Source organism: Xiphophorus couchianus, chromosome 20 (assembly GCF_001444195.1).
Source record: "Xiphophorus couchianus chromosome 20, X_couchianus-1.0, whole genome shotgun sequence".
Lineage (NCBI taxonomy): Eukaryota > Metazoa > Chordata > Actinopteri > Cyprinodontiformes > Poeciliidae > Xiphophorus > Xiphophorus couchianus.
Window position 1 is genome coordinate 2,894,397 of NC_040247.1, and position 17,141 is coordinate 2,911,537.

The 17,141-nt window shown below is 39.8% G+C and overlaps 2 protein-coding genes and 1 long non-coding RNA gene across 3 annotated transcripts; 2 read left to right on the forward strand and 1 right to left on the reverse strand.

Annotated features, from left to right (window-relative positions):
- The first annotated feature begins 2,657 nt into the window (after positions 1-2,657).
- LOC114136063 (nuclear factor 7, ovary-like) lies at positions 2,658-4,401 on the forward strand. Its single transcript, XM_028003841.1, has 2 exons — positions 2,658-2,802; positions 2,895-4,401. The coding sequence occupies exon 2, from the start codon at positions 2,912-2,914 to the stop codon at positions 4,289-4,291; it is 1,380 nt and encodes a 459-aa protein (XP_027859642.1). The 5' UTR covers positions 2,658-2,802; positions 2,895-2,911; the 3' UTR covers positions 4,292-4,401.
- Positions 4,402-6,140: 1,739 nt separating this feature from the next.
- Positions 6,141-16,052, reverse strand: uqcc1 (ubiquinol-cytochrome c reductase complex assembly factor 1). Its single transcript, XM_028003854.1, has 9 exons — positions 15,841-16,052; positions 14,213-14,311; positions 13,299-13,406; positions 12,226-12,298; positions 12,073-12,130; positions 11,239-11,347; positions 9,053-9,130; positions 8,811-8,924; positions 6,141-6,704 (listed from the first exon to the last, which is right to left on the reverse strand). Exons 1-9 carry the CDS (start codon positions 15,913-15,915, stop codon positions 6,570-6,572), a joined length of 849 nt encoding a protein of 282 aa, XP_027859655.1. The 5' UTR covers positions 15,916-16,052; the 3' UTR covers positions 6,141-6,569.
- LOC114136084 (uncharacterized) lies at positions 9,137-11,075 on the forward strand. The gene is made up of 2 exons (XR_003593733.1): positions 9,137-10,422; positions 10,621-11,075. It is a non-coding gene; the product is annotated as an uncharacterized LOC114136084 (long non-coding RNA).
- Positions 16,053-17,141: the final 1,089 nt, after the last annotated feature.

Sequence of the window (17,141 nt, forward strand, 5' to 3'; positions counted from 1 at the left end):
AGGAAGTTGCTCTCAGTGTCTTCAGAGGTTTTTGTGTCGTTTCCTTCAGTGGTTCTTGTGCAGCGCCCCCACAGGCCAGGAGGGGAACAGGTTGGTTTGACTCAGAACCACAGCAGCTGGAGGTGGAGCAGATGATGGAGTTCTGGTTCCAGTAGAACCGGGTCGACCAGACTATCAGGTGTGAAAATATCCTGATCTGATGGATGTTAGCTGAAAATCCCGTCCTGCTTCAATGGTCCCATGACAGAAACACCAATGTTTTATATATATGGACTCTTTTTGTGTATTTGTTTAACCAAAAATATCAGGTCCAGCACTGTCAGTTCCGTACAAATAAAGTTCTTTCACATGGGAACTAATGCAGAATGTTGTGAGGAACTAAAGCAGTAAACAACGTTCTATAGGGAAACTTTAAAAAGTGACACAAGAACCAAATAGAGAAAACTCCCAGCAATCACTGAACTCTGGTGTTTGGAAACATTAAATATTTTATCATGTAGCCAAAAAGGAGAAAGAAAAGTGGACCGAACCAGAACTTTGTCAGAATCTTCCAACAGCAGCAAGTTTACAAATGCACACCACACTTTTCAGATTTTCTTTACAAAATTTTTATCCCCACTGATCCTTTTCCCTCCACATCATAATTATATTTCACTTTGTTAGTTTGTCACATTAAGTCAGAATATAATTATAGTTCTTTGTTTAATGTTTAATTTTACTTAATTTATATTTATGATACAAAAACATTTTATTTTCTCTGAGATTTATATCCAGAAAGAATTACTGAATTTGTTCAGTTTAATTTTTTTCTTTTTCTTTTCTATTTCATGGAGCTGATGAAGATCTATGTTTAAATAGTTAAACTATAAAGGAAAAATATTTACTGTGATTTTGAAATTGGTCTAAATAATACAAAGTAGGCATTATTTGTGGTATAACATTTTGTAAAATATAGAAGTTATTATATAATCATATATTCCAGAAATATACATTTATAAAATTTCCTGGTACAAATAATTGAAGATGTCAGGTTACTATATATATATTTTTATAATCTGCAGTTTAAAAGCTAAAAGCAGGAAACAGTAATTCTTATTGATTTTAATTAAAATCAGCTCTAAAGTTTACATTTAGCATCTCTAATTTTAAACAAACTGGATCCTTTAAGGTATTTTTATTATTATATTCTGTTTTAGAAACAGCCAAGTTCGTACATTTTAACAAAAAGAATAATTTAATTTCTTGATCACAATGCGACACATTTTATTAATTTTATTTGAGTTTTTTTAAGGTTCTGACCCGCTGTGCCTCCTGAAGGTTTGACCTCTTCGTGACCCAGATGCCACAGCGTCACTCTGTCACCTGGGATCCTGCTAATCAGGCCTGGTTCTGACCCACTTCTGGTCCCGGAGCGACCCGGAGCACATTTAGATCCGATGAAGCTTTTCTACAAAGTGAAAGCATCAGGTAGGAACTGAGCCGGGTCATCTGTACGACCCGGTTCTGTCCAGACCCAGTCGTCTTCTGAGGGGAAAAGTTTGAATCAACAAGCAGCAAAATGACTTGATTACATTTGAAATGGTCAAAATCTTAACATTCATATTTTATTATTTCTTCATTAACTGCAGCAAAATGTTTTCATAGATGAACCTTCACTGTGAGGCGAGTTTTCTACGTGTTGAGGTCAAACAAAGAGAGATTCACACATTAACTTCATCTCTGTGCATTAAACGGGTTAAATAAAAAACTCTGGAACCTGCTGCAGAAACTCACAGCTGGAGGATTGAGATTTTATTTTCTAAACGTTTCTGCTCTAAAATAAAACCAGTGTAGTTTTGTTTCCAGATCAAAACTGATTTAAATTTAAGTTCCTTCACTACGTGGGTTGTGGCGCCCCCTGCTGGGTAAAGGTGGAACAGTTTTCCATTTCAGAGGAGAGTCTCTCCACCTCAAAATGAAAACTTTAGGAAACTAAAGTTTCCACCACAGATTTCTGTCCTGTGGTCAGAAACCCAAATATCTCAGATTTATTTCTAAAACAAAATAAAACGCAGTCTGTGTTTCCACTGATGTCAAAGCAGAAAGTGAATTTAAAACACATGAAAAGAGTTTATGGATCCAATTTTAAGCAGAAAGTAATTTAATGTCTGGATGATGATTTACTGTTTGGAACTTAAGTTTGTCTGCTTGTTGCTGAAAGTGATTTTTTTCTGAACAACATTTCAAATAGGAATAAACCACAATGCAAGGTGGTGAGGAAAACTTCCTGCTTTGACAGGATCTTTAAAGATTACAGATTAATATCAACCTTCAAACTGTACATGTCTAATCTTTAACTTTGAATGAATCAGTAAATGATGAGTAGTCTTGTGGTTCTTGCTTGTAAATATGAAGGATGGTGTTGAAGTAACTGAGGGACAAAAAAGGCAGAAAAGGAAGAGAAGCAACATGTAGTAAGTCCGACTGTTCTTGAATAAAAAGTATTCAGTAAGAAACGACTGCAGCACTGAGAGCAGATAAATCTACTGTCTTCATTACAGGTTCAGTTCTGATCTGAGAAAAATGAAACCTGTTAATCAGTGAGTTTTATAGCAGCTCAAAGGTTGAATTCCAGATTTTGGAATAAAAAACCTCAATCAGAACTGAACTACAGCAGGAATCAGTTTGTGATTGTTGGTTCCTGCAGAGAGACGATCAGATTCACCTTCAGACCAAACTAGCAGCTTCGTCTCAGTGAGTCCAGCTGCAGGAGAGAAAAGTGGAAACCTCCAACTCTGCTGCTTCAAGCTGCTCACACTGGAGGTGAGTTGGACCAAGAACACTCAGAGTCACGTTGAGGGAAGTTAGTAGAGGAGGGAGGGAGCCGTGACTGACTGGACCTTCTGTGTTTTCAGCTTCACTCAGAGACAAAATGGCTTCCAGATCAGAGGAGGATCTCTGCTGTCCGGTCTGTCAGGACGTCTTTAAGGATCCGGTTGTTCTGTCATGTAGCCACAGCTTCTGTAAGGAATGTCTGAAGAACTGGTGGAGAGAGAAACCAGCAAGAGAGTGTCCAGTTTGCAAAACAAGAGTGGTCACCGAAGATCGACCCAGTAACCTCGTTCTGAACAACCTGTGTGAGACTTTCTTAGTGCCGAGAGACCAGAGAGATTCAGAGGGTCTCTGCAGTCTGCACTCTGAGAAACTCAAACTCTTCTGTCTGGACCACCTGGAACCAATTTGCTCCATCTGCAGAGATTCAAAAAAACACACCGACCACAGATTCAGGCCCATCGATGAAGCTGCTCAGGATCACAGAGAGAATCTGAAAACATTTCTGGAGCCTTTAAAGAAGAAACTGGAGCTGAAGAAGGAAGTTAAAGAAAAGTTTGATCAGACAGCAGAACACATGAAGGTCCAGGCCCGACACACAGAGAGGCAGATTGTTGAGCAGTTTAAGAAGCTTCATCAGTTTCTAGCAGAGGAAGAGGAGGCCAGGCTGGCTGCACTGAGGGAGGAAGAGGAGCAGAAGAGAGGGATGATGAAGGAGAAGATGGAGGCTCTGAGCAGAGAGATAGCAGCTCTTTCAGACACAGTCAGAGCCACAGAGGAGGAGCTGAGAGCTGAAGACGTCTCATTCCTGCACAACTACAAGGCTGCAGTGGAAAGAGTCCAGCGCTGCCCCCTGCTGGAGGATCCACAGCTGCCCTCAGGAGCTCTGATAGACCAGGCCAAACATCTGGGCAACCTGGCCTTCAACATCTGGAGCAACATGAAGAACATGGTGACCTACACTCCTCTGGTTCTGGACCCAAACACGGCTCATCCAAGAATAATCCTGTCTGAAAATCTGACCAGTGTGAGTTTAGGAGAGATACAGAAGTTTCCTGATAATCCAGAGAGGTTCAAATCTTGGTGGTCTGTTTTGAGCTTTGAGGGTTTTAACTCAGGGAACCACAGCTGGGATGTTGATGTTGGAGACAGTGAATTCTGGATGCTTGGTGTGATAGAAGAGTCTGTCCAGAGGAAGGGAAAGATAGAGTCTGGATGGTTAGATATTGGAGTCTATGAAGGTAAATACTCAGCAGGGTCTCCACCTGCTCCTCTCATATTCCTCCCATTCCAGAAGAAACTCCAGAGGATCAGAGTGAATCTGGACTGGGACGGAGGAAAGCTGTCGTTCTCTGATCTGGATACTAACACACACATACACACCTTCACACACACCTTCACTGACAGGATGTTTCCTTACATTAACACCATGGATAAAGTAAAAATCCTGCCAATGAAGATCTCATTAATCAAACAGTAACTCTGATGTTCTCAGCATGAAGAACACAAAGTCAAAATGAAACCTTACTGATCAGATTTAAACTCTTTGCCACAGGAAGTTCTCAATCCCTGCGGCTATAAAACTGAACTTTTTCTCTTTTTCCACATAGGACACTGATAATTAAGTCTCCTGTGGTCTTAGGGCGATTGCTCAAGGGGAGTGCGGCAAATGTCACGGTGGGCAAGCGGGGGTTTTCCCATAAGACTGTCACTTTTCAAAGCCACACAGAAAAAACCTGGTAAAAGCGCACACAGGGTCAGTGTGACCCGCCAGACTGCGCATAGAGTAAAAACCTGATGGGTCTAAATGCCCCCATCTCTTAAAACAGCAGGAAGGATAATTATATATAAAGCTTTTTATTATAGTGTTCTATTTATTTGCATTAATAAATTAAATAACTAATTAATTATCTCATCTTGTCTGATTATTGATTTGATCAATTTATTGTGAGTGTCTTGTGGGTAAATGTCTATTTGTTGTTAATCTCTGGAAATCACTTTGTTAAATGCAATATGCTATTCTTAAAACTGTATTATGAATGTCATGTTTTCATCTTTGTGTGAATCTACATGATTTGACTGCCTGTCACCTGAATGTCTGAACTGTGAGGTAATAAATTTACTCTGTTCTAAATGCCAGAGTGGAATATATTGTAAACGGTAAATAAAGATTGACTGATTGGGTGTCAGTGTCGTCTGCTTCAATTCAGCCAGTTTTCCAAATGGTTTTCCAAAGAAGACGTTTCTGATGAAGCAAAGATTCATCTGCATCAACAATCCAGGGCACACTGAGAGCAACACTCTTTGTTGTGGAAGTGGTAACTGAGTGAAGTTTGAGGAAGAAGAAAAGTTGTTCAGGTGTTATGACAGGCCTACATATATCTGATCATCAGAACCTGCAGGTGTTTGGAAAAGAAAACGTCAGACTCGACTGTATGCAACTTTCCACACAATCTTCTGTTTTTTGTCCTTTTAAACCTGCATAATAGATTTCTGCCTAAGCCAGTCGGCTCAAGCTGCATTCCTCGGGAACCAGAATCCTGCAACCTTTAGATGTGTCCCTCGTCCTACGCACTTGGATTGAACGGCTAAACTGCCTCACCAGCATGCAGTGAACCCCTACAGAGCTCTGCAGACATGTTACAGCAGGACACCGGCCCTCGAGGACTGGAGTTTGAAACTGCTGGTCTTTAGTCACTATTTGTGTTACACATCTCACCTGGGTTGAAACAATTGTAACAAATGTTTATTGACGTCTCCACTTCTCCTTTCTTCTGAGTGGAAAGTCTGCAAACATGATTAGCTTCAGTGAAGGAAGGAACGACCGCCGTCTTCTTCCCCAAACTGTCTGAACTGGGGCTCCTCGCTTTAGGCCTCCTGGTGAAACGCCGTCTGCATTTTGGTTCTTTTTTTTCTTTTTGATTTGACAAGGTATTTCAGTCAATTTCAGTAAAAAAACAAACAAAAAAACACATATATAATACACTGCAATACTAATAATGGATGTGCATAATAAAAACAATTTAATTTATGCTCTTAAATTGTTTTTATGAATGAATGCAACTGTTACGCCAGAATTTTTCACTGCGACACTCAATCTTTTCTAAACTACTGTATAAAAAGTTCTGTATAAATAAGGATTGATTGATTCTGGCTCCATTTGTTCGTCCAGAGTGAGGCGGCTAATTACAGCCAAAGACAATAACTGGCTGCTTTATAGTCCAGACTGGTGTGAGAGTTCTGCAAAGATGAGCTGGATGTATAAATGTATAAAGATTAGTGCGTCCAGTGAACAGTAAACAAGATCAGAACAAGCGGAAGAAAACAAGTCAGAGTTTGAAAACTTTATTAACCATCTTTTTTTTAGAACCACTGATGTTTAAGTCTCTGAGTTTTGCATCCTGTTCAGGTCTGAGAGCATCGAGGGAACAAGCAGGTTATTTAAACAAAGAGGAAACACACAGATATTCAAAAATACTTTATAAATACAGAGCGGCATTCAGTAGAAATATGAACAGAGTGTGTGTTTGCATACAGAAGCTGGTCTCAGACCCGACAGGACGACCGACACACCTGCATGTGTCTGAATCCTATTCCACGATTGTCTCTGCTGCTTTACTGAACCTCCACACACACTTCATTATTTAAGAAAACCTGGAGCAAGAAAGAGAAGCTACAGCGACTGAGGTGAGGTTTAAAGTCTGATCTGAGGAGAAGCAGGAAGTGTTTCATGGTTTCAGAGAGGAGAGGCGTTCATCTCACAGCCCTGTGTCGTTATACGTGGGACTGACCACCTTCAGGATGCTCTGAGCATTCTCCTCCACCAGAGGGCGCCACTTCACCTCTCCTGTGAGCAGCAGATCCTCTCCGTCCAGAGAGTCGATAAACTGCATCTGTGAAGAGCAGGAGGAACATTTACCCTCAGAGCAACAACAACATGCAATGAAAACACATTTTAAATGATTTACATAATTCCCATGAAATCCAGAGACTCAGCACAAAGAACACTAATGGTTTTACATCACATAAATACACACTTGAATGAGGAAGCAATTTTTACCTGTGAAACTATTTGGAAATGGAAGCCAAGATAAAATGATGCAGCATGAAGTCGAAACCCAACATGGGCAAATCCAACCTTACCGTCATCTCACTCACTGAACCTCACTTCCCTCCATGTGGAGGCAAGTCCAGTTGGTTCTTCAGGTTAGTCATTTCTTTGCAGTTTCACTAAACAGACCTCTTTGAAATGCTCTTTGTCTGACGTTCCTCAGAGATGAGAAAAACAGACACATCTTTAAATGGTTCTACTGCAGCCAGAGTCATCGCCATCAGCAGATTCTCTGCGTCTTTTCTGCATTTTTTGTACCCATTTCAGAGGCAGTACAAGCCAGATATTGCGCCTTGGAGTAATTTACGTCACTGCGTGAGCGAGGGTCAGACCTTGCAAACTCCTCAAACCACTGCAGCAGACAGGGGGACATGGTGTCTGCAGTACTGCCATGTCCACCTGAATGACTTTTGGAGCAGAGTGACTGTGATTTTGCAGCCGCTTAAGCAGCAGATTTATCTGAAGAACCGGTATGAAATGAAGAAGCAAAAAGCAATGCAGCTCTGCTCAGCGTTTTGTTGGAGTTACAGTTTTGTACCGGCCCGACTGAAACACCGAAGTGAAACACCAGAGTGAAACACCGGAGTGAAACACCGGAGTGAAACACCGGAGTGAAACACCGGAGTGAGACACCGGAGTGAGACACCGGAGTGAGACACCGGAGTAAGACACCGGAGTGAAACACCGGAGTGAAACACCGGAGTGAAACACCGGAGTAAAACACCGGAGTGAAACACCGGAGTAAAACACCGGAGTGAAACACCGGAGTGAAACACCGGAGTGAAACACCGGAGTGAAACACCAGAGTGAAACACCAGAGTGAAACACCAGAGCTACATAGCATTAGCTTGGCGTAACTGTTTGGGTTTTCTTTTCAATGAAGTTCATTTGTGAATATTGGTTTACATCTTTTGACTGCATTACACAAATCAACAGGTTGCTCATGTTTAAAACATAAAACTAATGAGTTAAGTTGAGTTGCTTTTATTATGTTTGGGCAAGAAATTTATACAGGACAACATTATGAGTTTAGTTGAGTCCAACAAAAACCACAACCTTGAGGTTCTCCATTGCTCTGCGTTGTTGCTAACAACATCAAAGTGTGAACGACCACGCCCACAAAACTGAGGAACAGACTCTAATGGAGACGCTCTAAACTGGGGTTGAACCAGACCAGTTCTATCCCAGTCTAGCAGCTGGAGTTAGATCTGACAATGGAGAAGAGGTTTTAACTTGGTAACTGTAGGCCAACGACAGTCATGGTTGTCCACCAAAGTAAAGTAGTGACTCTAAGGGGAATGATGCAGAGAAGATGAGCCGTTTTTTAGGACCTCTGTTGCTAATCAACCTTCCATGAGCTTTGGTCAAAGGTCATCAAGGCCTTTCACAAAGTGAAGACCCATTGCCTGGAGCAGCTGATGGAAACCAGGCGGTTTGAGGAACTTTGGTTTTTGTATCTGTAGAACCAAACCCAAGCATGGGAGAGATGATGAGACACCAGCAGCGTTTGGTTTGGTGTAACAGCTACTCCAGTTCGTTCCCAATAGCAGAACCTGCCATGAATCCTCAGACCAGCACGGCCACCAACGACCGCCATCACTGGGAACTTGGACAAGATTTTCAATTCTGATTTCAGACTGTTTTTATCTACTTTATATTTTTCTTCATCTACTAAATGTGTGGTGTGATTTTGTACAAATTTATAAATGAATATCTTTTTTATTCTGTTGACTTGTTTCACAATCAAAGTAAAATAAAATCAGTTTTGAAGTTACACATTTGTTTGGCCAAATTCAGTAAAATGTGGAACATCGTCTCTGATATTGTTATCCAAAAAAATATTGTGATATCATTTTTGGCAGGAAGTGCAACTGAGTAACCAACACACCTGTTTGCGAACGTACTCCACCATGAGCTCCAGCTGCTGGGGGTCGTCACACTGACAGTTGAACAGGTTCCTCCACAGAGCTGCGGCCAGGACGCAGTCATCAGACAGGATTCCCTGCAGAAACACAGAAACACACTTCAGCGTCAGGACCAATGTCTGGACGCTCTCCAGGCGTTAAAACCCAGAGATCTGGGATTGATTTCATGTTTTCTAAAAAAAAAAAGCTCCTGCTTTGTTCTAACCTCATCGTATCCAAATATGGCAGCGTAGAAGGTTTCAGTCATGGCTTTCATGGCCTCCTTCCTGTGGATGGCGTCGATCTGCAGCACACACAGAACCACAGTTCAGTTCTGCACAGACAAACACCGAGCTGGGTCCATCAGAACCTGGACTGGTTCTGAGGCCATCAGGTCTGTGGTCGATAAGAAGGATGAGCGATGGACCTAAAATTTTATCACAATATTTTGTTGTACAATTGTGATATTGCTAAAGATTTTTATTTTAAAAAACTGTTGATTATTTTTTTAGGTAACTGTATGCCACAAAAACATATTCATGAAAAACTAATTTGAAACGGAAAAGGTGTGATTTATAAGTTGCACACAGTGGCTGCATTTAATCATATTTTCAAATTTACTCATATCTGTTGATTTTCTTGTGGGACAAACAATGGAGAAAATAACAAAAGTAAAACTTCTGGTCATCCTGCAAGTTTTGTTTTTTATTTACCATCAATAAATAAAATTTATCACAACAACACTGAATTTAAAATCCTATAAGGAATTTTTCACAATAAATGATCACAATATATGATAAATGCCGACCTGTAGCAGTTAACTCAGGTTATTTTTGACCTGATGATGGCGCTGTTAAAACAATGTTGAAACAGCAACATCCAATTTTTCTGTAAATTAGAGTCCAAATGTCTGAAGAAACATTTCAAGTTCAGGAGTTTTTCTATGTTTTTTATGGATGTAGAAATAAAAACTGAGGTTTAGGTTTAAAAAAAAATCTGAAAACTGATTTAAAGAAGGGCAGAAACTAAAGATCGATTGAGTTTGGACATGTGGAGGCCAGGAGAAGAGTCAGACTTTTTTGTGATTTCTGAATTGAACTGAAAGTTTTTCAGTGTGATAATCAAAACCCGGTTTGGAGCCGACCAGGTATCAGGTGTTTCCACACCTGCTGGTGCGCTGGACTCGACTCAGGACCAAAATTCCAGCATTTTTTACATTTCCAGCTGCTGCGGTTTTCTTTCTCAATGCACTGAGTCAAATGAATTCAAAAACCTGTTCCCCTCCTGGCCTGTGGGGGCGCTGCACCAAAATCCACTGAAGGAAACGACACAACAACCTCTGAAGACACTGAGCGCAACTTCCTTCTTCACCAAACGGAAACAGAAAAATATATATTTGAGTTGCATTAGCTCACTGTGCCGTTGTTGGGGGATCAACGCAGATAAAAACTTTTCTAACTGAAATTAATTCCCACAGATTGCAGTTAACTAAATGTTTTCTCCCAAGGCGTCTCTTCCAACCCAGTAACTCTCCCCGGGGAAGCGGCGCTGATGTCTGACTGAAGCGGACAGATTTCTGGCGCGTGATGGACGCAGGTCAGCACCAGGTCTGTGTGAGCAGCGTGGAGCCACCGGTTAGAACAGCTTTTCACGCTTGTTGAGGCTTTCAGAGCGGCAGTTGTTTTTCCTAAAGTGACCCTGAAATATCCTGCAGACCCACATTAACATTCTTTGTTGTGACTCCTGAACAGAGTTGACTTTTTCAGAGTGAAACCTGTAATTTCTGCTGTGCAGTAATCGGCCTTGCAGGAGCCTCTCTGTGAGCCAGAGTCCGGCGCTCCATGCCAACCAGCGATGTTTCCTGGAGCTGCTCCACTGACGGAGAATAGAGGAGCGACTCTGTGGCCGCGGTGACCGCAGCCAGCCGCGCTCCCCTGGGACCTGGCTGCACTTCCTGCCTGTTGGTTAAGTTATGCTGATGTACAACCTGCGTCGCTCTGCAGGATGCAGCGGCATGGCTTGCAGCCGAGGGACTAAAATAACGGACATTTATTTCAGAAAACAACTCTTGTTTGGATCTTTGATTCTTCATGAATGCTTAAAGTCGCAGAGCTGATCAAAAAAAAAAAAACTGTCAAACATCAGTGAGTTCCTTTAAAACCGTCTTCCAACCGAGGTTATTATAGGTAACTAAAACAAAATAACTGAAACTCAAACTGAGAAAACATTTAAACAAAAAAAATAAAAACGCTAAATGGCGACAGCAAAAGTTAGAAGAAAACTCTTGAGTCAGTTGGTTGTTCAACAATAACTGAATAAAATTTTTAAAAAATGTAATTTTCTGTTGAGCATTCATTACCCAATCGATGTAAACAACCACAGTCCCTCTGACTGGCACCAAACCCGACTCACCCCCATGATCTTGCTCCTCTGCTCCACGTCTTCCCACATGGAGTGGACGATGTAACGGCACATGAACTTCCCCTCTCTGCCCTCCTGACGCATCCGCACCAAACACATCCTGCCAGACAACAAACAGGGAGCATGGACAGGATCTTTGTTTTCTAATTAAATTGGTCCAATCAGGAGGATTTAGTTGCTTTAATACGAACCTTCAGTCAGGAGTTGGGATTTAAACCCACCAGCACTGAACCTTAATCCTTCCCTCATTCGTCCCTCTGTCTACGTTTTGTAGCTCAGTTGAACTGTGTTCAATTCAGATCATCTAAACTACAATTTACCATGGAAACATTTCCATCTTCTATTACAGATATTCTGACTGGTTCTGTTAGAGGGCAGGAAAAGTCCAAACTGCATCCATTACAACAAAATCTGTAAATCTAATCACATCCAAAATCCATCTAAGCTGATGTTCAGCTTTAAAAGAAAATGGTGGGAAACTTCTGCTAACAGCAGAGCTAACCTTTAGCTTAGCAATTCAGCTAACTTTGAAAACGCTTAGCGCACTTAGACTCCCCCAAGTTAATTTTCCTGGATAGATTCTTAACTTTACTGGTTGTTCAGTCCTGGTTTAGTTGAATAAAGTTCATTATTGAACTGTGTTGAAGTTTTGGTTTTAGATCTTTTTATTCATGCTCTTATTTTGAAATGGGTGAAGACAGCTTACGCAGCAGATCCATTTCCTCTCCTCACATCCTCCACCCGCGATGCGACGCAGCAAATGACTATTTGAACGAATCAATAACATGAACAGGACGGCAGGTAACAGCAAAGCGTTTGACTCACCAGACATGCAGCTGAGCGATCAGGAACCAGGAGTTCAGAGTGTCCGGCAGAAAGCATTCTGGACCAAACAGAACCACGTTTTACTACATCAACAAGCCTGAAAACAGCTGGATCCTTCTGCTGCATTGTGGGAAATGTAGGACTCAGACTTACTGTCAAAGAACTCGTCGTAGTTTATTCTCTCCACGCAACACGTGTACATGCGCAGCGCGGCGATCTTGATTTTCTGTCAAGGCAAAAAAGTCCAAAACTTTAAAGAGACGCTAAAACTTGAAGTTTTAATTTGCTGAAAATTTTTTTATTCCTATCAAGTTAGAAAGTATATTTTAACTTACCAGTACCTTTGGAATCAATATTCAAGAACTGACTTAAATCTCGATATAACTGGATATTAACATCTGTATCTGTCCCAATATGGAAAACATTCTAGATCCGTCACAATGTGCTGCGGCCATACAGGCACATCTATTCACTCTAATTCTATGTTTTATGCCCTGAGCTTTGCCATACTTTATTATTTATTTTACATTATATTTAGAATTCCTAATTGCACTTTCTGAACCGTTTGGAAGAAAGTTTGTTACAGTTTATTTTTTACATGTTTCACCAACGTACTGATTGTTTTAGTCAGTTTCAGTTTCTTTCTTTTTATTTTCCATTTGCTGTTTTACTCCTAACTGCACTGACTGAAAAAATGAACGTTGTTTTTATATGTTTGACCAAACTTGTGAAGTTACTGGTGCATTTCAGACAGTTGTACTGGTGCATCAAGTAAATTTGATAACTCTGTCTGTCTTTAAAGAAACAAAAAATGTTTTACGTAAATTCAGCTTTTTTTCAGTATTAGATCAGTTTTAACCATTAATAAACCTCAGATATCAGACATGAAAAGAGTAGATCGGCGCATCTTTACTTAAAACAGGCTCCTGTATCTTGCTGAAAAGTTAACTTTGTATTTTTATGAGTTCTAAGACATTTGCACTAGAAACTAGACAAAAAGTATTGCTAAGAATTTGTGTTTTGAAGTGATTTCAAACATTTTAGTTTCTGTAGTTTCAGTTTAAATCAGGAAACGGTTTTGGTCCAACATCACGTCTCACCCTGAAGGACACGGATCAGGACATATAAACACGTTTTCTCTGGGTTAAAACCTCCAACATTTTCCGTCTTTCTGCTCTTCATTCAAACCTAAACAACCTGAACTCCATCCAAACCCTCCAACTCACCCATTTGTTGTATTTGAGCGGCGCGGTGAAGCCCATGGCCTCGATGAATTTGGTGAAGGCGCCGACTTCCTCCTGGGAGTGCTGAGGCGTCTCCTTCACGCTGCGGAGCTGCAAACCCACATCGATTACTTCTGATCAAAGTGTCTGACACCAAAAAACTTCAAGGAAAACATTTCATTTCATCATAAATAATCCACCAAAACAGAGAAAAACCTCAGGAAATATTAATTTGTTTTCGGCTTGGAAAGAAGCTGATGGAATTTTAAAAATGTATGTTCATAAATGATGCAATTTTTAAATATTAAATGGTTGATCATTTCATCAGTTACTCAGTACCTGAGTAGGCTTTTTACCAAATACTTTTTTACTCTGAAGTAATTTCTTACTTTTTATTTGTACTTGAGTAAAAATAAGTTGAAGTAGTTCTGCTCTTAAGTACTTTTCCCGCCTCTGCTGATCAAGATGTCAGAAGAAAAACTAACATCCAGGAAAGATTTGTGTTTCTATAGCAAAGACCGATCAACGTTTTGATTCACAAACGCAGCAGAAATACAAAGTAAATGTGATCAATTAAAAAATAAGATGCATTGAGTTAATTTCTTAAGAATTAATATCAAATTAACATTTTGTTCTTCTTTTCTGATCTAAATAAAATTATGTTTTTTTAAGGCTTCTGCAAGTTTAATGATTAGAAAAAAAATCTCTTGATGACAATCGCCAAAATATTTTATTTTCTCTTCATCTTGATCGCCATTAGCTGCGTTAGCATCAGAGGAAGCTGAGATAAACTGTTCTGTGGCTCAGAGTAAAGCTGCAGGACGTTCAAACACATCCGTTACCCAACCTGCACGCTGCAGGAACGCCTGGTTTCAGCATGAGCGGGGTTGTTGGTCAGATTCCTGATGCTTCATTACCTGAGTGCTGATGTGCAGAGCCCGACTCTGCGTCAAACAGCTGGATCTGCTCAGCTGGCCGGCGGCCGAAGCTCTCAGACACCAATCTTGCTCCAGCAGCTGGAAGGAAAAAAAATTATATTTATCATTTCTCTCTAAAATTCAGATAGGTGTGCAACATAAAAGTTAATGTGCTGCATTTGTTCAGCGATGAACTTCAGTGCTGCTGCTCAATATCTGAGGAAAATTCAGCTATTATGGTTCTGCAGAACGACAAAAAGGCAAAAAAAAGTTTCAAAAAATATTTTTTATCCGTCCAACTCAGTGTTTGTAATGATGCCCATTTAATTCAGGAGTTTATTATTGGTCATCACATCTTTGAGAATAAATGTTAATGACAAAAGGAAAATATTCAGAGTTTAATTTATCATAGAAATGTTTACATTTTCCTAAAACCAACTGAAGGTCAGAGGTCACGGTGTTCTGGCTTAGATGTTCACCGATCAGCACCAGGTTTGGATCTCTCAAATATTGCAGCATTTTCCTGAACAATAAACCCATAATTAGTTAAAAATACCCAATTCATCCAACACAATGGTGAAAATTTCTTTTTTTAAAATAACTTTAACTGAAAACTTTGTGGTGACATCAATAAAACCTAAAGATTCACACAATTTTTGTCATAAATATTTAATTGAGTTTTAACCTAAAGCTTCTGGAAGCCATTTGTTCCTAAAACTCAGTTGGATCAGAAAAACAGTTTAAGTCATGAAGCTGCTTAAAAACCAGATTAATACCAAATAATCACACATTTCTCAGTATGTTGATCATTAAAACTCTGAGTTCATTTTAGACTTTTCAGTGTGAACTCAGGGTAAAAGTGAGGTTTCATTATAACTTGTGAAACTCAAGTGAATTTACAGCATGAGAAAATACTGATCATTTTAAAATGTACATAAAAAACGATTATTTACCAATATAAAACTTAAGAAATTAGTTCATGGATTCACATGTATGGATGGAGGGTAATAATGACCTTTAACAATTATAGTTTGTTTTTCTATAAAGAAAAAATAAGCAATTTATGAATGCTTTAAATTAATAAAAATATCTTATTGTAATTTTAGGAGTTTTCAATTAGCCCATTTACACAGAGAGCAAGTTTGCATCAGTTTTCTGATAAAATGCTATTTTTATTCTTGTGGAAATTATATATGTTATAATATATCTTGATATTCTGATTTATATGTGGAAATTAAAATAAAAAGAATCCAAAACCCCAACAAACATAACAATAAAAAGTTTTACAAATGCAAACATTTAAATGTAAACATTTCTGCTATTTATTACCTTATTATTTTCATTTTCAGACTCTAGAGGAGAAATTATTTCCAGAAGAAACATTTCTGCCTCATGTTTACCTTCAACAACAAGAAAAAAACCTGAATATTTAAATCTATCAGCAGGTGAGTCAGAATAAATGATCCCATCAGGTATTTAATCCTGTAATCCTGACACATCTGTTCCTCTCCGCTGTTTCATCTCATCAGAACCAACCGAACCCCTCAGTTTCTGCCTCTCTGGATTTAAATGATCCGGATTTTTTAGCTGGTTCCGGAGTTAGCAGCAAGCTAACCTTTAGCTCCTACCTTCGCGCAGGCGCCTCTGGACGCCGCCGCTCTCGCGGCGCACCTGGCGGCGACCTGCAGCGGCCGCCGGTACATGACTGCAGCAGGTACCGGTGTGAGGGCCGAGGAGGACCGGGCTGCTTCTCTGTGGCTACCTGCGAGCACACCTTCTGGTTGGGTAACACCTGCCCCAGCAATGTCAACGGAATCTGTCCGGCAGCGAATACTGTCCGACCGGAACGCCGCGGAACGAACGAAAGGTCCGCTTGGTTTAATAACAGCAGAGAGTGTGATGTAATTTGTATTTTATTTGTGCTAATAAATTTATAATCCGCTTTCAGTGAGGATTAAACGTTCTGTGTAATTTTATACATCTGGTGAACTATTTAGGCAGCACAGCTGCTGCTAAGAAAGTTAATATGGAAAACTCAAAGTGCCACAATTACTTTTTATGAATAATTCCAGATTTATGGCGCTGCACCTTGAGCACCTGGAGACACTATTGCAACAAGAAGGTCTTGGGTTCTGGGTCTTTTGGCGTCTTCTCTCCATATATGACTCACAGGTTCTGATGATTCACAACTAAAATGTTAAAAATTTATTGTCATGATCATTTTGATTTACAAATGTGTTGCATTGAGTCAGAGCACCTTCTACAGCTGCATCAAGCTGGAAGGAGAAACAGAACTCACTGGAAATAACACAAAGCTCCCATTCCAAAAATACCTTGTTGTGGAAAATATAAATAAAACGGAATGCGATGATTTATTATGTTATTCTTCCTAGAATGTTGTAAACATACAGAACATATCAGCACCTTTTATTACCAACTCATCGTTTTTTAGATTGTTGTTTTTTTCTGACTCTTAAATTTCTCTTTCACTGTCAACAACAAACTATAATACCAAATATCTGCCTCACACTGAAATATAAAGTTTTGTTTTTCAAAAAGTGAGATGACATCCAGCACCTCCCACTTGTGGAGTTGCTCAAGGATTTGTCCTTGACCCAGTCTTATTTTCTGTATAGATGTTGTCCCCAGGGTCTATTTTTGGGAAATACAATATCTCCTTCTGCTGCTTGTCTGATGAAATTCAAATCTCTCTGCCCATTCATGAAAAACAACAGTTTTAATCTGTTATTGGACTGTCTTGCTCATATAAACTCTGGAAAAACTCAAACTTTCTCCACCTCAACAATAATAAAAAAAAGTTATGGAAATTGGGGGGATCAGATAATTTTTGAGTCCTTTCTGTCATCTTGGCAGATTCTTTAAACTCACAAATCACTTGTCAAGATGAACATTTTCTAACTAAAACTTC